General features: G+C 45.2%; 1 protein-coding gene across 9 annotated transcripts in view; it reads right to left on the bottom strand.

Annotated features, from left to right (window-relative positions):
* RHBDL3 (rhomboid like 3) overlaps positions 1-23,321 on the bottom strand; it is a 60,308-nt gene that overhangs the window by 13,999 nt on the left and 22,988 nt on the right. For 7 of the 9 annotated variants that reach the window (XM_035342405.1, XM_035342403.1, XM_035342402.1 and 4 more), the window contains one exon: positions 9,915-10,073. In XM_035342405.1, the coding sequence (XP_035198296.1) occupies positions 9,915-10,073 (159 nt within the window). Of the gene's footprint in view, positions 1-9,914; positions 10,074-10,160; positions 10,253-16,605; positions 16,759-23,321 lie in introns of those variants that run through there. The other 2 variants (XM_035342408.1, XM_035342406.1) reach the window with 2 other exon arrangements.

The following is a 23,321-nucleotide window of genomic DNA, read 5'->3' as shown; positions in this document are numbered from 1 at the left end:
AGCAGCTAACCCTTATGTTCTGATCCTTGTTGGCAGGATTTAGCTCTGGGAAAGGAAAATGATTCCCTTGTGCAAAACAAAAACAATGACACAAGCAATACCAACAAAACACAGACTAAACTGATATACAGGCTGTCTAGCTGCTGTAAACTTGCAAAAGGAGAGGATTTTTTTTTTTTAAAGTTATCCTCCGAGGGAGCAGATTTTGAGACAGTGCTGACTTGTATACACATTATCATCAGACGTGCACAGAATTAACTATCTATCTTTTGAGCATACACTTTCCCAATTTGGATGCATAATTAAAGCAATTGCATTTGCAAATTAAGCAGATGGAATTTTATGCCTAGCCTGCTTGGGAGGAAAAAAAAGTCTGGTCTGAGAGTGCTTGCTCCAAGATTTGGGTAATTGCTAATTAGCCCTGATGTCAAACAAACCTACTGCATTAGAGTCACTGTCTGTACTGGCTGAACCTTTTGTAGAGAACCCTTAAATGATAAAATATCTATCTGTGCATTAAAGGGAATTTTTACATTTTACATTTTTACAGGAAAAGGCAGCAAAGCTTGTTCCCTCTTCTTAGAGAATTGCTACCTGATCTCAGAAACCACCAGCATCTTCAGCCTCCCAGGACCAAATGAGAGGTGATGTTCAACAGCATTGGCTTGTAGTTGTTGTGGATCACACTGGTTTTGGCTAGTATCTCAAAGACAGCAAAGTCCAGAGCTTCCACTCTCAGTGGAAGTAATTGTTTTGAGCTGGACCAAGCTGCTTAACAAAAAGTAATCGCTGCAGGGAGCCAGGTCCTGTTAATCACTGGAGGAAGATGAGGGGGCCAAGCGAGGTGATGGTTCAATGGCCTTTCGAGCTCTGCACACAGGCACTGTGACCCATTCTCCCAGCAGACGCCCATTCCTGCTTAGCCTTCTGTTTGCAGCCTGTCCCTCCTTCCCTCCAATGCAGAAATTCACTGAGAAACATCCAGCAGGTGAAAGGCTTTTCTTAGCATTTGTGGGTGACCAACATCCGTTTCATAAATCACCTTTAGTCACCTAACGACCTTGCACCGGCTCAGGTTTGCTGCCTGTCAGAGACACACTGTGGATGCTCCCTTGCAGAGTTGATTCTGTTCTCTCTGGCTTCACTCCTCTTGTGGATGAGATTAACTTGAGATTGAAGCTACATTTACCTACTACAGATGCAAATACCTGACAGTCACCTGAAGCTGCTGCTATGTCTGTTCTAATTACAGCAATACATATGATTTGCCTGCTTACCACAAAGCGATCAGCACCTTTTCCTGCTGCAGCACTTCAGTGGAAGATCATAGCTTCCTGATCAAATCAAAGAAAGTGATCGTTGAAGTTCAGCATCAAAAATTGCTGACTATTCTCAGCAGAGAATCACCTCCTTGCTGCGTACACTGGTAAGAGAGATGAGAGGGAATTCCCAGAGGCTGCCAACATTTGTGTCCGTGCTAAGATTGTAACAGAAATTTCCTTGCATTTGTTCAGCAGAGGATCCTGAGTCAAGCACCACTGAATCTCTCTGTTATTGCATGGCAAAAGGAACCTGTTCAGTTCAATTGCCTGAATTTAGCATATCAACATCAGCTCAGTGTCCTGTTCTGTATTACTGCTAATGCTGCCCAGAGAACTCAAACAACAGTCAGATCAGTACAAATTCATCAGGGTGACGTTTCTGAAGGCATTCCTCAACGTAATAACCAAGCACAAGAGAAATGTCTCCTTGCTTTTGATAAGAGTGGAATATTGTAGGATCACTGTGGAAGTCACATGTCACATGAACGAAGCTTCTGTCTTTTCTGAGGAGGTGAGAAGCTGGATTTCCCAGCACTACGTGGGAGTCAAGCTCAAGGTCATACACTAGAATTAGTGGAAGAATCCAGGTTGCTGGAATTCTCTGATCACTAGACTGCACTGACCTCAAGCCCTTCTGTCCAGTAGAGAGCTCTGCCTTCCTCCAAAACAGGAAAATAAAACAGGACCTTTCACATACCACAAAGAAGATAAAATGGAAGCTTATGACAAGGATTTCCTCCAACAAATGATGATGGAGAGTTGTACCTTTGTTCTCTCAACTACTTGTTCTCACACTCCATTATTTTTACAAGGTGTTCCATATTGGTTGTTTCCGGTCACATCTGGATGATAAAACACCAGGAGTTATTTTAAAACAGTAGTGATGGAAAAGCAGTAAATGTTGATATTACAAGAACAAGGTAAACCCTTGAGCAAAATGCGGACATCTCTCTGGGTAGCAAATGTGACTGCTGGAGAAAGACTTTGCCTCAAACACAAACAACAAGGTTATTTCTATATACCATGAGGCACTCTTAGCAAAGAGGCAATGAGAAAACTGTCTGCAAATGAAATGGAGCAGGTCTTGAACTGTTGCAGTCCTGCAGAGGATACAGCACCAAGTGTATTCTTCCCAGATTGCAACACACCACAATCCTTGGAGGGAACATGACCGGCAAGGAACAGGAGACTCCCTGCATTTACCAACAACAGCAGGTGCTGTGTCAGTAGGAGCCAGGTTGCAATTTACCTAGAAAATTAAAAGCCTTTTGGTACCCATAATTACAACTCTAACTGTTCACAGCCCTTAAGAGCACTAGCTAAACCTCCTGCCACCTCAGGCAGAAACATAAAAAAAAGTTATTTGTCAAGTCTCCTTTTGAGCAGAGGATGTTGAAAGAAGGCCCAGGTTCCCTCTAAATGCCATAGCCTTGCTATGGTTTTACACCCAAGTAAGGCAGGGACACACAGGGAGTCAGGAACACGGAACACATGCTCAGAAGTTCCCACAATCTATTAAAATACAGATGACTGGATGTATTCAGCACCTGTTAAAATTAGGCCTTTCAGTAAGAAGACATCCTGCTGGTCCTCACCTGCACTCATTGCCCACCAAGCCAACAAGGGAACGAGCTCCGAAGAGGCAGCACAGCTGACTGCCAGGACTCAAGCAAACACCGCAGTCCTGGGCCCACTCATATAACCCCACAGGCCTTAGGATCATGGTTTTAATCTCAAGCTAGGAGGTGAAGTGAGACCAAGGCACAAGGAAAGACAGAGGATTAAGTCACTACTGCTGCTCTCACCAACTCCTGATAAGAAACCTGTTTTGCTCCTCAGACTGACTTTGGAATACTCAAATCTTTCCAAACAGAAAGTCTCCCATATGGTCACAATTTACTGACTTGATTTAGGAATTACATAATATTGGTATTTATGAGCCAAGTATTTAATCATCAGCTGAAAGAACACTAGACCCATTGTCGGCTTGCATGTTATTGCAGCTCCAGAAGCTCAGGGCAGCCCACCCCACTTCTCTTCATGCAATTGATCTGGGACTTCTTTAATGAGCGTGATATTAAAGCTACGGGCAGATGAGTACAGAAAATAGTATATGGGGAATTAGGGGAGAGGAAACAACATGTTCCCTTAGTCCTTCATGCCTGCAAATAGTTATTATGCAGAGAGAAATTTCCCTTGCAAAACAGCCAGGCTGACATGACCTGTAACCATGCGCTGCCATCGCTGCCCTTCGGTATTAACAAACCAAAACAAAAGCAGGCTTAGTGCGACAGCTCTGCTCAAAGGGTGCGTTTGATGCATCACATGAGAAGAACAGTTTTTGCCCACTTAGAAAGGAATCTGTTTTCTATAATGAAAATGTTAAAATTTACGATGAGTCCTTACAGTTTAGTATGGGACAGTGTAAACCTTCAGTAGATTACAAAGCCCCGTTTTTGTTCAGGACACGTCGATCTAGAATTAATCTCAGCCTACAACTTGCAGTGGAACTTGGCTTTTCCTACTAGCAGACCAACTTCTCCAGGTCTCTTGGCTATCTATACTATTGCTGCTGCCCTTCACAAGGGTATGATAAAAGACAGCCAAGTGAGGTAATGTTTCCCAATGTCCAGTTACATGGCTTGTGTGGGGTACAGCACACCCTCTTTATGGTTTTTATTCAGCCTCATTCAGGAAGTTCAGAAAAACGTGGACTTCTGCCCACTAGGTATTGGCATCTCTGAGGTTGGTCTCCAGCTATTATTAAACACATACAATGACAAGCAATGCACTCGGCTCTCCAGCTCTGATCCTCCAAGAGACAGAACACTAAATCAGAAGTTAGCACATGCTTTTTTAAAAGCCTCTGTCAGCTCTAGTTTTATAACCCACTTTACTTACAAATGCAGCTTTTCCAATCAATTTTGCTTTCAAGATTCACATTTATTTCCTTCCCTCAATATGCGCTTCTACAAAATGCTAATGTGGGTAAAGACTGCTTTGCCCAAAACACATAGCTCAGCATTAAGTTCATCTGTCACAGATGTTCACATCCTCTGCACCAACCTGGTAGCATTTTCCTTTCCCAAAGAGTATCAAATGGATACAAAAGGAAATATCCTGATTAGCTTTGACCAAGCAGTGGTTTCTTCTGGGGATTCAAGAAAAGTTAGAGGCAGGAGAAAACAAATAAATTATCACTGTCACTGCAGGAGTCTTCCCTGCTCAAGGCCTTCTCTGGACTCTTATTAGACGTCCCAGGCTTCCAGCACTTCCATTAGAAAAGGTAAACCACAGTGCAAGGGTACTTACAAGACAAGACGAACTTACTGTTTCAAATAACTTTGTGTCAAAATGCAGCAGACTTTGAAACCTCAAAACCCTGGCACATGTTCCGTTTTTCTTTGGTACTGGGAAGGATTCTGCATCTGAAGTGAATCCAGATTTTATTTTCTGAAGCAGTTTTCTTTTAAAATACCTTTATAATATTTCCCATTCACTTATGTATTTTAGATATATACACAATTAAAATGACCATTTAAATTGTCATCATGCTTCTCAAGTTTCAACTGTATGTGATTGGAAACAGCTGAGGAACCATGATTAAGGATGGAAATTTCTATGCCAATTTCCACTTTATTTGGTGTAATGATTATTTGCCAGACTAGTTCACTTGGAAGAAAATGCTCTCTTCTGCTGGTATACGCCGCCAGTATCTAATGGAGTCAGATCAATGTTCAGGCTGAACACTCTCCAAAAGCAGTTCTTGCATGCGGGTTACTCAGTTTCAAGATACCCACCTGACCCTCTGATGGGTGACCCTCAGGAGACACATCAAGCTCTTGGAACATTAAAAATGATACACCACTCATTTTCTCCAAAACAGGAAGGAAAACAACACAAAAGCAGAGTGAAGAACACCTGTCAGGAGGGTATCCAGCTCCTGGAAGTGCTCCCTGGAGTAAGAACGTTCACCCCAATATGGGTTTTAATACATTGAGGAGGTAGGAGATGGATAAGGACACATCAGATAACCACTCATTTGCACAACCATCCATCTCTTGAGGGAAAAAAGCATTTCTTACTCAGCATAATATTAGAACAAATACTGAAGTAAGAGATTTTCAAACCTTCTTAAAAATTAAATATTTATTACATCTCTGAACTAAGGCCAGGATGAGAACTCTGGAATCCTATAGTTTCAGCCAAGACAGTGAATCAAGGACAGAGGAAGAACTTAAATGGGTGTCCCATCGGAGGCCGAAGGAAACCCCGAGGTCAGAGATGGGAGGCATCTTAATGGTTGGCAGGGTGTGTGCCCTGGTTCAGTGGTGCAGCTAATCGGAAGCACAATGAGGAAGAGATGGAGCTATGAAATCTGCAGCTTTTCCTGCAACAAGCCTTTCCAGATTAGCAGCAGAGAGAACAAAAATACAAGCATCAGACAAGGCCACTAGAACTAAGTCCAGGGTTATTCTGCAGCAGCCTTTTAAGCTTAAAACACTCAACTTGAAACTTATTTTGAGATAAGTCTCCCTTTGAGCATTCAGCTCAGCAGGATATAGCACAAGACAACCTTCCACCAACAGCTTATGTTCCAGCCTCTTCCATGAGGTAAGAACCTACTGTGAAGTTATCCTCCTCACAGCCAATAGACCCGTGTATCCAACACTTGTAGCAAAGGCTGCAGAGTTCTTAGCCTGCATCTGTAATTTTATTTCTTCTCTTGAAGTGACAGGATTTGCATTCTGGCAGCATACTCCAAGCAAACCAGAGAGAAAAATCACAAAAACTAAACTAAAGGAAATCTTCCTCTGGAGGGTAAAGGTGCTGGCACCAGCGAAGTTGGGATTAGGGTGACCTGATTATTGTTACACAGTGTTTAAAATGTCTGTTGTTTACAGAAAATGAGGAAGAGCTAGCCTGTCCCTGGAAGCCAACAAGGCCAGGGAAAGCAAAGCGGGTGCTAACCCTTGATCAGGAAAACAAAGGACATGGGTTTAATTAGCTAATATATTTTGCTCACCATCACGATGTGACATCAGCTTCAAGTTTCTGCAAAGCTACAGCTAAACATTTCTGTTGGAAGCAGCAGTGCTTTGCTTTTCCCAAGGTACGCAATGAACTCTGACTCAGAGATTCACAGTGCGTCTGCTGCAGAGCCAGAAACAAAACTTAGGTCCACCTGACTTCCAGTGCTGTCCTTTGAACATGAAATCCAAACCAGGGATAGCGGGACCTACTGTATGGACTAAGGACACCTCCCAGGGTAGTGCCAGTGTTGAAGCAATGGGGCAAACACACTCCCTTCCCCTGGAGTTCTCCTGCCCCATGCTGGCAGGTCCAATCTGGACCACATTAAATAAATTTATGTCAGCTTTTACAACATATTTGGTTCAAGAGAATCAGGCTGCTCTGTGGAGTTGAACAGGCAGTGAGATCCATTGGGCTGTGAAACGGATTTTGCTTTAGTCCCCATATAAGCTGTGATTTACTTTTCTAGCAAATCCGCTTTATTAAACACTAGGTTTTATAGAAGTTTTCCTCTTCCAGAGCAAGGCTAAGAGCTACGTACTTTATTTTCACAAGAACAAAATAAAAGCTACCACTGCAGCCTGAATTGGCTCCCCTTTGCCCCTCTGTGAATCAACACTATTGCTCTGTGAAGTTTATGGCCTGTACTATCTCTTGGAAATAATCACATCACAGAGTTACGATGGCTTCTGAAGTCACTCATAGCATCTCTCGGCGTTGGACTCTCTAGCAAGTAGCCAAGCACTTGCAGAATAAGCAGCATCTCATTCTATCACACACCCAGGGAACTCAGCAAAGATCATGGGTTTTGCAAGGCTGAAAAAAGGAAGGACCCTCCCAACTCAGTTTTTATCAAAATGAATACACCTTATAGAAAAAACAGAGAGGATTATTGTATCCCAGAAACTGACTGGGGAAGAGCATTTGAGTTCCCTTGAAGGCCATTGTTTAAACCATACTTTCTGCTGTGGGGATGACCACTTTGTCTTTGAAGCTTTGTAAGACAGTGTTGCAGGTAGCTTATCAGCTCTTTTCATCACCAAGCTTGGGAAGAAACCATGAGGGCTGCTTGTGAACCACCCCCAGTAGGAACGCCACTACTTTCACACATCTGCTTTGACAACTGCACCTTAACACATCTCTGATACTCAGCCCCCTCCATCCCCTCAAGGCCCCTCCGGTGGCCAGAGTTTCATTGGTGCCATTTTGCCTCTTGCTCAAATTTTTAGTACCTTGGATGAGGCTGGGAGGCCATGAGAGATCCTCTGATCAACAGTGCTTGATCACATGGAAGTATCTGTTCACGGATGTTGATGGAGAACTAAAAAGTAGACATACAGAGCCAGCCTTGTAAAGACTCTGTGGACCTAGAAAAGGGTCAAGCTTTCCTGGTCCCCGGATCCAGCATCATCATTTTTGAGAGCATATCAATTCTTTCTAAACTACCAAAACAGACAAATTAAACTCAGCAAAAAGCAGAGATGGATGATGATAATCAATCACAGAGCATGTGCTTAATACCACCCCACATAACTGCTTGTGCCAAGATTGACAACTGTAAAGTGAACCAGAGCTGTTTCACCAACTTCAGAGTTCCAATTGTGTGTCAACTGTGGCATTTCTTTTCATCACAAAGTTCATAAGGAAGGTTTGGGAGCAGGAAACTAGGAAGGGGAAAAGGAGCCCTAAAAATTTTGGATGTTGGAAATCAATTGCAACTGGAGGAAGAGAGAGAAAGATGCCACTTGTAAGTAATTTAAGTGTTTTGGCATTTGCATTACCTATCGATTAGCAAGGGCAAAAAATGCAGATAAGGAGGATAGAAGGGCTGATGATAGAAAATCAATGACTTCTTTACAGGAGTCATTCAACAACAATGAAGGCAATTTGCCATTCTGCAGAAATCACTTCAGGCAGGTGTGGACTGGTACCATCTCCCATTTCCCAGAGGAGGAGGAGGCCGTCCATGCCTTTAACCTCCCACCTGTCTCATTAGCTTGCTCTGCTCTCAAACTCAGTGAAGCAAGGAGAGAGAAAAAGCCCTCTTCTCTTTCTGAGCCTGCTGCCAACAAGCTGGCTGGCCTTGGGCCATCATTTCTGTAAAGTAAGTCAGAAGATACCTCTTCCCACTGCCTAAGTGTTGTGCCGTTCAATTAGTTAATGCTTACATGGTTCTTTGAACATACCAAACCATAGAACAAGCAGCTGTTACTATAAATACACTGCTGATCACAGAGTACTATTGACCACTCTGTTTATTAAGGTAGAACTGAAAGAAACCTCACACTCACTGTGAGGTATTTAATAGTTCTTCATTTATTTTACCGGATACATAAACGCATGCAGAGGGCTAATAATACAGCTTGATTAGGTCCAGCAGATCTATTTTATGTCATTGTATCAGTGTAATTTCATCTTCACACTGACCACTGCTAGACTGAGGCTGTAACCTGGATCCTTGACAGCTGCGCCCTGTTATAATGCTTTTCTGATTATATTCCGTCTCACATTTATAATAAGCTTTTTTCTAAACCAAGAGCACAATGTGTGAGTAAACATGACAAGGCACAGAATCACAAAATGTTAGGGATTGGAAGGGACCTTGAAAGATCATCTAGTCCAATCCCCCAGACGGAGGGATCAAATCCCCATGTTGACTGCAGGAATACAGAGTTACAAATGATTATATGTTGCATCAAGAATCAACTTTCCAGTAAAACCTGAAGAACGTCACTGTCATTCTCTGCTCATTGCCTTTGACACCCAGGTTTCTCTTCCAGCTGCAGTAAGTCTGCTGGGGCTCAGATGAGGAATGACAGAGCAAGAACAGGACAAAGTGCCTGGAACAGCTACTGCCCAAGAGACCTGTTTTGCAATAAATAAATAAATAAAACATTTTTAGGCCGTCTTGGGTATCTAACAGCACACATCTACATCTGTGTTGGCTGGCCAAACTGCCTTGATGAGAAACGAGAGATCCCTTCACTAATTGTCACATCAGAGGTATCCAGATAAAGAGGTATCCAGATCACGACTCATGCAGTCTGAGACATCTTACCTGGGTTATAATGAACACGACCTAGAAACACTATATCCTTGCTGCTGTAGAAGTCTCCAGCAGTGCAATATGACTCTGCCCAGCAAGTCAACAAACAGTCATCTATTTTCTTTTTCTGGAAGCGGTGAAATCCCTCGATACAACAGGAGACACCCAGACTGACAGACCTCTGCTCGCAAACAAATGGCTCCTTATTATAGCTACCAACTGATATTAAGAGGAAAAGCCTCTAAATTATCAGCAACCACTGCTTCATACTCCTCTTACCACAGTTCCCACAGGTTCTTCCCATGTAAACATGTTTCCCTGGAAAAAATCATCAGCAACTTGACTCTTTGCTTAAGAGTTCAGCCACCATCGAATGCTTCAGCAAGCCCATGCAGTGTGATGTAGGGACACAGCAAACACTGCTGTTGAGGGAGGAAGGGAGGATGTCCCTCTCTAGACAGCGTTTTAAGCAGAGCTAAGGACTGACAGGCCCTGCCAGTCGGAGCACTCACCAGGTTGACGAAGTCCTGGTAGCAGATCCTCCCCTCTGAGTTGCTGTCTGCCAGGGCCAGGAGGACCTCTAGCTTGTGGGGGTCCAGCTCTGAGCCGTGTCTCTGGAGAAGGGAACGAAACTTCTCGGTGCTGATGTAGCCAGTGTTGTCAGGATCAAACTAGAACAGGAGGGGAAAGTGCCAGAATTAGCCATTCCACGTTACATACAACTCTGGCCTCCTATGCTTTCATTGTCTGACACAGACCTGCAGGGATCCTGGGGGCTGCTCTAGACTTTGGTGACCTCCAGCTTCTTTTCACATGGAACTACAAAGCACCCTGCTTTTTTTTTTCCACCCTGCAGAGATGGGTGAATCCAGGCATCATCATCCCACCTCCATCCAAGCTTCAGCTAAGTCAGCTCCCTTCACCTTCTGTAACGATACCCTCTGTATCCTTCCCTTCACCTTCTGTAATTATATTCTCCATATCATCGTTTCTCTTGGCTATTTTTTATACCCTCTCTATCTGGGCTGTCAAGCAGACTGGAGATGCAGTCTATGAGACAAAGCCCGCTGAAACCAGTTTTACACATGTATTCCCTAATACAGTTGCAACACAGGAACGTCATCCCTCCTTGAGCCCCTTCTGCTCAGTCTTCCTGATCATCAGCCTTCCAGATCACCTCTATAGGTGCCTTCAAAGTGTAAGTGCTTTCACTGCTGAAGAGCTCTTTAGAGATAGATTGGAAAGCGTCTTCAGAGATAGCGTTACTTCAAACTGAAAACGGCAAGGCAGCCACATGCCTATTTCAGAATGTAAATCAGACTCAATAGAAGGGAAGTCCCAGGTGAGATTTGGAGGGAAATGACCAAAACTGTCACTGTTTCCCATCACACTAAACGGTTCATCTCCTAAAAATGTCACTGAACAAAAGGAGACAGCTTCACGTGGTTGTTCAAACTTCCAACCGCTTCAGCCTCTAACTGACACTGAGCTCCCCAAGGCACTCTGCTGGCAGCCCTCACACGCAGGCGGGCACACCCCCAGCCCCAACAAAGCCAATGCTGGCACCACGCCGAGCATGTTTCTTTTGTGCTTTGAAAGCCAGCAGACGCAAGCAGCCAGACCATCCTGCGCTAGCTGGGGCACAGCCCCATCTCTGCCAGAATTCTGTTGCTGGGAGATTTGCCTTTGATTTCCCAAACTTGGCTCTGAGCACCCTGGTGCTCACTGGCCTCCTTTTGTAGATAATGATATCAAGCTTGTTGGCTGGAGTGAAGGGCTGTCAGGGGGCAGGGTGGTCAGGAGGGAGTCTTTTCATGGAAACATTTGGGACATAAAAGGCCTTGGCAGAGCCAAAAAGGTCCCGACAATCCTCTCACTCTTTCCTAACAGAAAAAAAAAAAAGCTGAACAGGCACCGGGCATTCGATCAGACACAGCAGAGTAAAGGCTGCCTTGGCAAGGGAGCGAGTGAGAAGAGGGATGTGGCAGAGGATGCCGCCTGCCAACAACAGCGCTGGCACTGCTCAGCTGTGAGCAGAGCAGCTACAACACAGAGCGGCCTCAGGCAAGGCAGCTTGTTTAGAGGATGCATTGCCGTGTGTGAGGACCTGGCTCCAGCTCCTTCTGGCCTGAGTCGAGTACCTTTCTCCCACTGCTCCTGGGGACTCCTTTATCGCTGGCTGCTTTGCTGAAGAGGAGCTGCCTAACCTGAGCAGGGGAGATCGCTGTCCCCTGCTGAAGCAGGGCTGGCCTGCTATTTTGTCAAAGCAGCAGCTTCTCCATGTAGAAGCTGCTGGGAAAAGTGGATTACATAAAACAACACAAACCAAGGCAGTCAGAGCTGGGTGTTCACCCCCACCACCTGCCAAAGGTTGCTCTGTCCTTGTGAGGTGGCCTGGATGTACCCTTCCTGACAGCTGGCACCTAGAGCCAAAGGTGGATTTCATCAGCTGTTTACTGTTAAACAAGGGCTTAATATTAATCCCTGAACAAGTTCAGCTCCCCTACTCCAGTCACCCCGCTCTAATGCTTTAACAAATTGAATCCTAAAACCAACCCAAAAGTTAGGGGTTCTCCACAAGGCTCAGCTCTGATGCTTTTGGGCTCTTGCTAGGATGCCCAAGAAAGCCAAATTTTGCAGTGCCCAGTCCCAGAGCACAGATACCCAGGAAATAAAGTATTATTAGCATAATACCTGAGGTGACCTTTCTCAAGGGGAATTTGCAGAAGCAGAGAGATGAGTCATTCAGTGAATGGATCTAACACCTGCAGTCCCACAGACAATGCTGTGTTCATCCTCGTTTCCTGAAAACATTTGACCCAACCAACACCTTACTTAACTGTACTTCAAGTGTGTCTGGACATTTAAGATGTTAGAATTTATGTTGTCTAGGACAAAACCATTTGCTCCTTGAAGGCTGAAATGCCTCCCAGTCTGAGGGCCAGGGTCAGTGACTGAAGCACAGGAATCTCCCCCGTGCTGTGTGCCCACTGGTTGACTTTGAAGAAAGACCAACGGCCACAGCAGTGGGGAACGTCGATGTTCCTTCAAAGGCCAGAAGAGATACAAGAGCCAAAGCCTGCAGGCTCCCTAAGTACAAAAACGCTACTCAGATCACAAACCACTTTTCCCAGACTTTGTTCTGTTTTAAAGCATTCCAAAAAGAAACATTTTGTAACCAAGAACAGGGATTACACAAGCACATCTGAACTTCAAACCAGCCCACGAGGACACACTAATGACTCCAGACTCTCTAGCACTGGAGCAGGTAGGATCCTGCTACTCAGGGCTGTACAGTCCGCATCTGTTACTGGTTGCTGGCTTTCCAGACAGACAGCTGAAGCCTGTTCAGTGGCCACAAACAAGACCGCTCTGAGGATGCTTCTTCTACACCACTAGGCATGAGCATTCCTCCTTCAGGGCACCATCTTGCTGCTTTTCCCAAAGTTGCGTTAGAAGGTAGCTGGTATTTTCAGCACTGTCAGCGTATTAGGCAGCCTGTTCTCCTCTGCCACATTGCCATGCATAATTTTCTTTTTGGCACGGTGGTATTGATTCCAATTAGAAATAAGTTTGAATTTGAACTGTGGATCTGAACAGCATGAAAGAGCAATAGGTGAACAGTAAACAATTGGCATCTGAACCAAAAATGCCTGCTGCAGAACAGGACTAGAACACAGTTTCCACAAGCAGGAGCAGAATGTTTTACTGTAAACCCCAGCTGTAAGGGAATTCTCTTATTTATAAACTTTTTTTTTTTTTTTCCCAAACAAAATAAAGGAATGTTAAACTCATCTGTCACCATGTTGCCACTACACCCCAAACCCACCCAACACTTCAGTCTGCCTTAAACCCTGCACCAGTCCTGTGGAAGAGCCTCCATGCACCACAAAAGCAGCCTGAGATGGCACACGCAAAACACTTGGGTCCATCAATTACAAAAGCAACTGACCTTCACTAGACGCTTCATGTATTTATCCATGACGATCTCAGTAAGGGCTGGCTGTCCCACGAGCCCAGGCGAGCACCTCTGTGTCAAGGAGAGGCCAGAGGCTGACGGGCAGCCAGCACCAAGCCCTAGGTCCTGCCCCAGAGGGAGCGCTCCCTGGGCTAAATCAGCGTGGTGGCTTCCTTCAAGCTTGGTTACTTCTGCCTCTGCCCCTCTCCTTGGGCAGACAAGTGCAACGCAGCTAGCGCAGGCATGAGGATGGTTGATTGCTCCCCCGCCCCCAAACAACGGGACACTAACGGTGATTTCATGCAAGGTTTCCTCTGTGTTTCAGTGACAATCACCCTTAACTCCCTTGATCCTCAACCAGGCTCTTAAGCAAAAATGTAAATATGTTAATGACTGCACCAGCCATCTGACTCAAGATCTTAATTCCCTGGCCCAAAACAAGCTTTTTCCTCCCTCCCCCCACTTTGTTCTATTTCTTCCTTATTTAAGGGCAAATACTCCATAAAGCAAAGACACCACATCAAAACCTCAAGAAAAAAAATAAGGAAAAGGGGCTACAAACTCTGATGGAAATTGGAAATGGGATTGAGAAAAGAAAATGAGAACTCAAATTGTTTCTCCTCTTTAATTAAAGAGGCATCAGCCACGGCTGAGTGAACAAGTAGGGTGGAGGCTGATGCTGCAGACAGACAATGGGTGTCTTGGGAAAAGGCAGACATTTCACATAGCGCAGCCAGCTGCTCCTCTCCCCCCATGGCAAACAGCCCTCAGGGGCATCAGAGCAGCTGGAGAGTCAACAGCTGAACTGGGCACAATACGAGGACCTTTGGCTGGCTTGGGGATTGCAGACCTGCCCCAGGAACAGAGAATTCGCTACCACCCATGGTTTCCCACAACGTCTTGGCACGAAGAGAATATGTCACTCAAACCATAAGTTGTCTTCACAATGGGCAAGGCTCCAAGCAAATTTATCCAATTTGGTTGTTGGCTCTGGGTTGGATCATTCCCTTCCAGCCCGAATCGTTCCATGGTTCAGTGGTGCCTTCAGCTCCTGGAAAGACTAGCCTGGCAGTCAGGCCTCCTGGCACTGACCCCAGCTCTGCTCTGGACTAGGAGGCACGTTCTGAAAATGAATTGCCCTGGGTTTTAGCTTTTCCTCCTGATATACAGAAGTGACAACTGCTGCTTTATCTCCCACCACAAAAGAGTTGTTAATAAAAGGCCTGCTTCTTGGTCATATTTAGCCCCATCCCATGGCTGGCACTGGAAAGGGGGAGTCAATTGCTTGCAAAATCTTTTTGTCTCCAAGGGTTTCAGAAACAACTCTCAGCGTTGCTGGCTTTGAACCCAGACTGTTAGATGGCCCAGACTCTGCAATCCAGGGATGTCAGCATGCATTAAATACTCCCAGACTATCTCCAGCCTCAAGGGCCATGCTGTAGTTAAATCATAGTGTCTAAGTCAATATGTGGAACTGACAGGCTCCAAGTCCAAGCTGTGAAAAGGTATCTACAACAGGCATTGAAAATGTCCTATTATGTCTTACCAGACAGAACTCATTCTCTATCTTTCCACAGCCTCTGTGGTCACTCTGGGAGCCCACTTTTTTAAAAAAACATGGCAGAAGGATATGTAGCATATGCTGCTTTGATGAGGATTAAAGGAACAACAAGGAAGGTGAAAGTTGGTCTTGTAATACATACAAGGGCAAAAAGCAAGGGTTGTTCTAACAGGAGTTTCATCACTGTCTGGTGGCGGTGACCTTCCCAACAACCTGATGATCCTGAGCTCTCTTCTGAAAGTGGGAAGTGCACATGCAAGGAGGAATCCTGATGCAGAAGAGTGGCAGGTCAATGAATACTCCTCCACCTCAAAATCCAGCTTCTCACCATTTAGAGTCACCTACTCTGAGTCACATGAGCATGTTGGGAAAACATTAGTGCTGCCTCCCTGTTAATAATGAATGTACCCAACATCGCCCAGACAGTATAGAGCGATTAAAGGCTGTCGAGTTGTATTTTTAACACCTGCTAGATTGCTCTGACCTGAGATGAACTTGAGGGCTGGAAACATCACCCAGCTCTCAGGATCCAGATTGCATTTAAGCCCAGAGGAAATACCCTAACTCACCAGACAAGGCCCCCAGACAGCACCTGCTCCACAGGAAAACTGCTGCAAGAGAGCACAATATTACGCAGCCCAGCATTTGCTCGGGACGAGAGGCGTTCACAGAACAGATGGCCCATCACCTAGATTTGGGTAGCTGTTTCACCGCATACAGCACATGGCAAAGTGGAGATGGCGGGAGCTAAGATTCCCTTTTCCCTGAAGACCAGAATAGCCTGAAGGACCCAAGTCCATCAGCCAGCTGGCCCATCTGTAGAGGCATTTCTGCTCTCATTTATTTATTTTACTGTCTCAAGCACAGAGACAAGTATGGGTCCTAGAGTACTACCATCTGCTGTTACCTTCTGCAAAAGCATTTTATTTAGGTGGACACTGGAAGCACTAATTTGATATGAACAGGAGTATAAAACGATTCAGGAATGCAATGCTGCTCAGTTGTTCAGCAGATGGAAAAAAAAAAAAAAAGCTTTGGGACCAGGTTTCATTCTTGGTATTGCAAAGATTTCTGGAGTGAAAATCTCTTTCTTGAGAGAGAGATTCTTTTCTCAATCCAGAAGCCTCTCACAGTGCCTTGACTTCCCCACCTACAAGGCAGAAGCAATGGACCTGTACCTGTGTGACCCCGAACGGTGAGTGCTGTGGAGTACTTCCAGAGCATGACTGTACAATAACTGCATCAACAAAGGGCAATTAGCAAGCCACAAGGCCAAGCAGCGCAGGGAGAACATGAACACAACTGGTCTTCTGCCAAGGTTTCACATACAGAAACTAATCAGCCTTTCCAAAACCAAAGCCAATGACGGCTGGGTCAGGGGCTCATCAGCTAGACCACACTGAACTCCTGCCCTTGCCTCCTTGGCTTCTGTAGAAGTGTAGATCCCGGATCAAGCCCCCATAGACATAAAACAGGCCAAGCAAAACCTGCATTCAGAGATCCCAGGAAATTCAGCCCCACAGTTTGCTGGGAAGTCTTTCACTCTCAGCCAGGTAGCCAAATCCGTGTTTCTGTCTCCAAGCACATTTTTAAATGCTCCTCTCTCCCCTCTCCTTCCTCTGTCTGTGGGTTTCTTACTCCAAGTCCTTCCTGAGATACTAAGAGAAAGCCAAGATGCACTCACAGGACCTGTTGAATCAGCTTTCAGTCTTCTGCTGATTCGATGACCCACCGCTCTGAACAATCCCACTGCCGCTCTCCAGATCAGGCTCCTGGCAGAACACTCGCAGGAATCAGCCTCCAGTCTCAGCTGGGAAATTACACAGTGTTCAAGCCACCCGGAACTAAATTATTCAAAATGTGCCACTGTGCTGGCTTTGAAGCCAAAGCCACACCCCAGAAAGAAGCCAGGGTAAATAGAAGCTCCATTATCAACAACACTGATGAGGAAGGAGATGCAGTGCTGAAAGTGAGGGAGATAATTACATGATTAATGAGACAGAATGGATGGCAGGAGATGCCCTCCATTCTGCCACAAGGCTTAATGCAGAAAGTCATGTTTATAGACTGAGCCTTCTCCACTACTGCTTCTTCCTCTTTTATTATTTATGTTAGTGCATTAAGACTAATGGAAAGAAGCTGAGGCACTCTAGAATGATATTTTTTTTTAAGTGGAAACATGATTTTTAATTTTGTTCCAGCACTGGCCACGTGGCACATTTGGCTGGATAGACATCCTCAGCTGAAGCAACAGGCCAGACAAGCAGGGCAGGTTATGGCCCAGTCCTGCAAGTCCTAAGTCTTAAATCACCAGCCCAGCTCCGGTGCTGACTCACTGGGCAACCTCAGGCCAAACTTCCACACAGCCGGGTCTCTTTGCATGCTCTGCTGGTCTAGCTCTGGCATTCTGCTCACTGGAAGGGCAGTGGTGGGAGAAAAAGAGACTTTAACACTGGTAGGGATTTGTACGTGTTACTAAAATACCAAGTAGCAGCAATGTATAAAAACTTGAGTGCACTGAAAACCAGAACTGACTCTGCAACTTCCTGAACTTGTGCCACATTTCTGAGATGGAAGCTTCATCTTATCCATAAAAACATCACTTAGAGACTGCCGTGACCAAATTCAACCTAACAGTTAAAACATTTTCTTAAATCCTTTCACCAAATCTTTTCAGATCTGCTTGTCAACACTGGCCCAAACATTTTCATACGTGCAAATGCCCAATCTCTTCTCCCTTTTGAATTCCTCTAGCTTTTAGGTCTCAAATTCCACAGTCTGATTAAAATAAAACCCACATTTCATTTGGTTGATGTATTAAATATCAAAAGCTGAAAGCAGCAATACACCTAGTACCCTGACACTTGATATACTCATTTGTTACCACCACGTAATTTTTGTTTGTGTCTTTCTAGTAGTGTTTTATTGGAGAATCTCAAAATCCTGTATAAATATTTTTTAAATCTCTCAGGGCTTCTGCATTGTGCTGGGACATAGTGGGAAACCCACTTCATTCAGAGCCGAAATGCAATACATTCTGGGCAGGATGCTGCACTTATTTGGACTACATAGCTTAGCATAAGGCATAGCGTGCACAGGCAGCCTCACAGTCGGGAGACAGGCAGACTCTAATCACTGGTTCTACAAGGAAATTTAAGAAAAAAAAAAAAAAGTAGAATAGCTATTCAGCTGGGGCTGTACTTCAGGCCAAGCTCCTGCAGTCAGATCCCTGCTTACTCCCAGGTTAACTAAACATACACAAGCATTTCCTTAAAACGCACTGCAATCAACGCCTCCTGTCACAGCAGAGTCTCTGCTGGTAGAGGTGAGGCAGAGAAGTCTTGTTCCAACCAGGGTTTGGTCCAACATTAGCCTGAGAAGCAGCATAGGTAGTACCAGTGCAAGGAATTCAGGAGTAGTTGCAGTGTTTCTGTTCCATATCTGGACAGAAGCCCAATGACTTATCTCTGCCCTAGAGTGACAATGTACTTTCTGTCCCAGCAGTAACCCTCGAGAACGTTACACAGCAGTTGCTAAAGTTAGATAGTTTTGAATCAGCAGGTCTACATAACTTGCATCCAGCAGATTTTAAAAAGACAGTAATGATACTGACTTTCTGCAAGTCTGGGAACGCTGGAGGAATATCAGGATCTGCTTTTTACCTTTCTCCCACCTTTGAATTAACAACGAAACCCTTCCAATCATGCTCTAAAACTGCTGTCCACACCCAGTGACAGACAGACAGGCACCCCCACCACTCCCAAAACTGCAACGCTGTGACAAGAATTTAATAGGATGAGCAGGTCTGTCGGCCTGAGAGCAACCCAGAGCAAACATACAGATGACTGACACGTAGTAGTGCACAACTGAAGGAGGAATGGTCTAATACCACTTAGAATGGCTACAGAAATTAGCTTACATTGAGCTGGCGTTACCTAGATGAGAACACAAGCTTGGTGCAAGGTCCCTGGTATAAACAATTTCTGCAAAGCATCTGACAGCACCAGACAGCGCTGTGTTTGAGGACTTAACTGTGACACAAATTCATGCTGTCACACATTCAACATGCTAAAGTCTGGCTATTTGATAGGTCTTAAAATAAAACTGAATGGGAGAGCTACCACCACACAGAGATGCTGCTAATGGGGTCCCATGACAATTTGTTCCCGTCCCAACAGAATTACCATTAGTGACTCAGGAGAAATAACAAGATAACTCTGCATAATGCTCACAGATGAGTTAAAATAGCAAGATCCTAATCATGAGCTGGGTCTTTTTGGTAAAACTAGATGCTTGCAAACAATACATATTACTGTAAAAACAAACAGAAAACCACATGGCCAGGAGCCAAGAATGCCAGCCAGCTTACAGCACGGGGAGTGCCATCTTCAGAAGCAGCCACTGGCAGGGAGAAAGTCTCGTGTGCTGTTATGTGACTTGTAGGCTTGTAAATGAGGTGACATTACCTCTGCATTTGGCACTATGTCACTAGTGCAGTCTGCCTGGCTCCACTGATAGGCTCAATTCATAAGCTTATGGAAGGGAAGGTTAAGCAACGACTTGATCACTGTCCAAAAGAACCCACAAAGGGAACAGAAATTTGGCAGTAGAGGATTCTCCACTATGACAAAGGTATAATCACGTCTGGGGGCTAGAGGTTGAAGCTGGACAGCATTAGAGCAGAAGGAGTGGGTTGTTTTTACTATTAACAGGTGAAATGGTTCACTAACATCACCGGAGTTTTTACAACTGAATTGCAAGCTTTCCTAGGAGATGAGGTATAGCTAAGGTCAAGACTGCTCAGAAACTCTTCTGGCCTTCATTATGAGAGTGTTTGTGCCTTTCCAGCATTTGCTATGTCAAATATACTTTGACTTAAGGGTAAAAGAAATCTGCCTGAGTGCCAAAGCTGCACAACCACTGATTGGAAAAACCAAGCTATATTTTTGGCCTCTTATATGCCCTTACCAAATAAGAGGGACAAATACAAGGCAAGGCAGAGCATTGCCTGAGTTATCTGCCTCATTTTGTTACATAGACACAAAACTTAGCAGGAAGTTTTAAAACAAATCATGATATAACAACGACTGTGGAACAGGGTTGCAACTAATTTCACAGAAAGAAGTGCTGTCTGTGCAGGTTCCCAGCCCCAGCCTCACAGCCTGAGCAGAGCAATTCTCCCTGCAGGCACCAAAACGCAGGGCTGGCCTGGGGTGAGCTGTGCCCTGCAGGTGTAACATCACTGCGGGACTCAAACACGGTGAGCAGGGAATCCCTTTTACACACTTGCCTGCCTGGCAATAAACTGTTCCACAGCATGGCTTGAAATCCATCTTTTAAACAGCTTCCAGGGGGAAGGTTGCTTCCCACAGCACTCCCAAGTCCCCACAGAGCCTGGCCCTGCCTGAGCCATATCAGGGGCTTTTTACTGTCTGGGGAGACGGCAGCAGATATTCCCTTCACAGGAAGCCGCTCTCCTTGCCTGCCTCCACCTCATTTCTGCCTCCTTTACTGAACTACTCAGACTTTGCAGGTGTACAGGGCTCACGGGCGCTTTGAAGAGCACTTGCTTCCTCCGACAAGCCTGTGCACTCTTCCCAAGCTCTAATACTCTCCTTTTCACTTGATCAGTCTGGCTCGAATGCCATTTAACTATTCAAAGCTTAAGTCCCCACGAGCATCCACAGGCGAGCAGACCTCCCACTTAGTTTTTCAGCCACATGGCAGCAGAGCCCGGCTCCTTCAGTAGGCTCAGGTGATAGCTGCACACTGCCAGCACGTGTGCAAGCTGTAGGGGACCAGGTACGCAGCAGGCTTGCGGATCTTTAGCAGAAGCCCATGGTCTGTGGTCATTTGCTGTGCCCGCATCAGGAGTGCGGAGCTGTGGCTGCACCGGATCTTAGAAACAAGCCCTGGCTACTGCGAGTCACAGGCTCTATTTCCTGGGCAACACTTCAATCACACATTCAAGTGCAGAGACGGCTTTCCACAACTCATATGGTCCCAGCACCAAACGGCCCAAATGCACCTGCATTTGATCAGAAATGCATTTGATCAGAGTAATCAGAAGGAAGCAGAGAAGGCACAGGCAACAGCCATAATTAGAGCGCTAGCATAATTAAGAGAACAGGAGTTGTATTCCTCAGGAATAAGAAATTCAAAGTGGCCCCCCACAGAATCACCTCAGAACTGAAACAACTGAAAACAAAGAGGAAAACAAGGCAGGAGGGAGAGACAGGAAAAACGGACTGAAAAGGAAGTTTAGGAAGCTGCAACACTTCTCTTAGTCATGCATCGTTCTTGCATCTCTGGGAAGCGAGTGGAGAAAAGAGTCTTCTCACCTGTGAGTGTAATTAGAGAGACAAATCCTCCTCAAACAATCCCACTGGCTTCCACTGGGGATTAATTAGCCCACCAAGGGGGATCAACTTCTAGCAGAGCATCCTCACGGAGCATGCTGCAGACTGCTGCACGTCGGACGGTCACAGAGAAGGGAGTGCAAAGACACAAAAGGAGAACTGCAGAAGGGGCAGGAGGAGAGGGCAGCCCAGACTGGCTGAGAGGAAGCCCAGATGAATGGAGAAAGGCAAGCAGGGATGTGAATGAGCAAAAAGGTGATGAATGGTAGGGAGGGCATGGAAGTTTTACACAGGGCAGAGAGCAAAGACACTCAAAGACACTGAATAGGGAAGAGTGAAAGATGCTGCTTGAATGGAAGGGGGAAGAGGGAGGAGAAATGAGGCAGAGAGAGAGCAGAGTGGCACACAGCGAAACAGTGCAAACAGAATAGCTTCCCACACAGACTTGACAAGGCCTTAGAGAGAGAGACAAGTAACACAGCATGAACTTTATTCCAGGAGCAGAAAAGCTGCCTGGAGCAGACAGTGTTACCATCGTCTGTCCCTGTATAATCCCTACACCATCAGACACCTCCTTTGCTCCCAGCCAACAAATTCTCATGAACCCAGCCCAACCCAACCAGCAGCCACCAACAGCCAGACGGCCTCTATTGAAAGGGGTTGTAGCAAAACTGAGCCAGTGACATGGAAATGTCTGACGGGATAAAGCACAAAGATAATTACAAGCAGCAACCCAACAGATGCAAGTGTAACAGTACCCTAAAAGCAGGACACGATGCAGTTTATATGTGTAACAAAGGAACGCTGCTTATCACCAGTGATGTTTGCAGAACATCCCTCCCATTTCTAAAGCCAGGATAATTTTTCCCAAACAAAACTTTTCCAAGTAAAACTTGGAGATTTCAGTCTCACTAAGACTTTCCTGTGAATATGTCTTAGCTTTGAACATTGACCATTTAGAAGAAATCCTCTCAAATTCTATAAGGCCAAAATACCAGGCAAATACAGAGGAAGGTAGGACACAACTCTCAAAAACAAACACAATGGAAAGGAAAACAAATGTAAATTTAAGACTTGACCCTATTCTGCCTTTTCAGCACATCATGGAAGTCAAACATACAAATTAGCTTTTAAAGCGTTATTAGAGGAGCCAGGAGGGGTCCATCTCTGCCTCAGTTTGAGACTCTGGGTTCTGCCCTCTGCCCCCTTCTTATTTTTTTATTATTATTATTTTTTAATGTTTCTTGCAGCAAGCGGGCCTAAGAATATCAATGTAGTTACTTTCAAGCAAAAAATGTGAGCATCCTGGAGTCAGAGCACAAACAGCAACTCATCTGGGAAGAAACATGAAGATATTATTCTCTCCTAATAAAATGGGAAAGAAATTCCTGAAAAATCTCAGCTGGATCATCAGCCCCTTTCAGAGACAGACAAAAAAAATGTCAGATAGAGAATTGGAAACTGGCTGTTAACAGTCGGGTCTCTAGCACATACTGCGTTTTGAAATAACCTGTGCTGCCACTGTCTGCTCAGTAGACAGAGTTCAACTTTATGTACTGGGAACCCAAGGCAGAGAGGCTTCGTTCATCCAGGGAGCAGGAGACTTCCAATTCTACTGTAGCTGAGATGAGCTGCCTATGCTCCAGCCACCTCCATGAAGCACTCCTACGTTGCCACCTAATAACTGACTAGTAAAAAACTGGAAATTGCCAAATACAAAAGGGGGGTAGGGGTTAAAGAGGGATTAAGAAAGAGTAAAGGTCAGAGTACCTCCAGCAAGTACACTAAGGTTGACAGTTCTCATTTGGACATCTCATCTTGGTTATGAATGTGTCTGTCCTGGAAACAGCAAGGACATGAGACTGATGTGTTTGCACAGGCATACACAAACACACGGCAGTGCCAGAGGGGCTGTAAGGGTCTCCAGAAAGGCTGCTTTGCCAAAGCTGACAAGCTTGAGCATTGCAGCTTCACAGGCCAGTTGAGCCCATGGAGAACTGTAATTGCCAGTAGAAGAGCGTCTTAGTTTTCCATCTGCCAG

This window comes from Oxyura jamaicensis, chromosome 18 (assembly GCF_011077185.1).
Source record: "Oxyura jamaicensis isolate SHBP4307 breed ruddy duck chromosome 18, BPBGC_Ojam_1.0, whole genome shotgun sequence".
Lineage (NCBI taxonomy): Eukaryota > Metazoa > Chordata > Aves > Anseriformes > Anatidae > Oxyura > Oxyura jamaicensis.
Note: the sequence above shows the minus strand (reverse complement) of the source record. Positions and strands in the feature narration are given on the sequence as shown.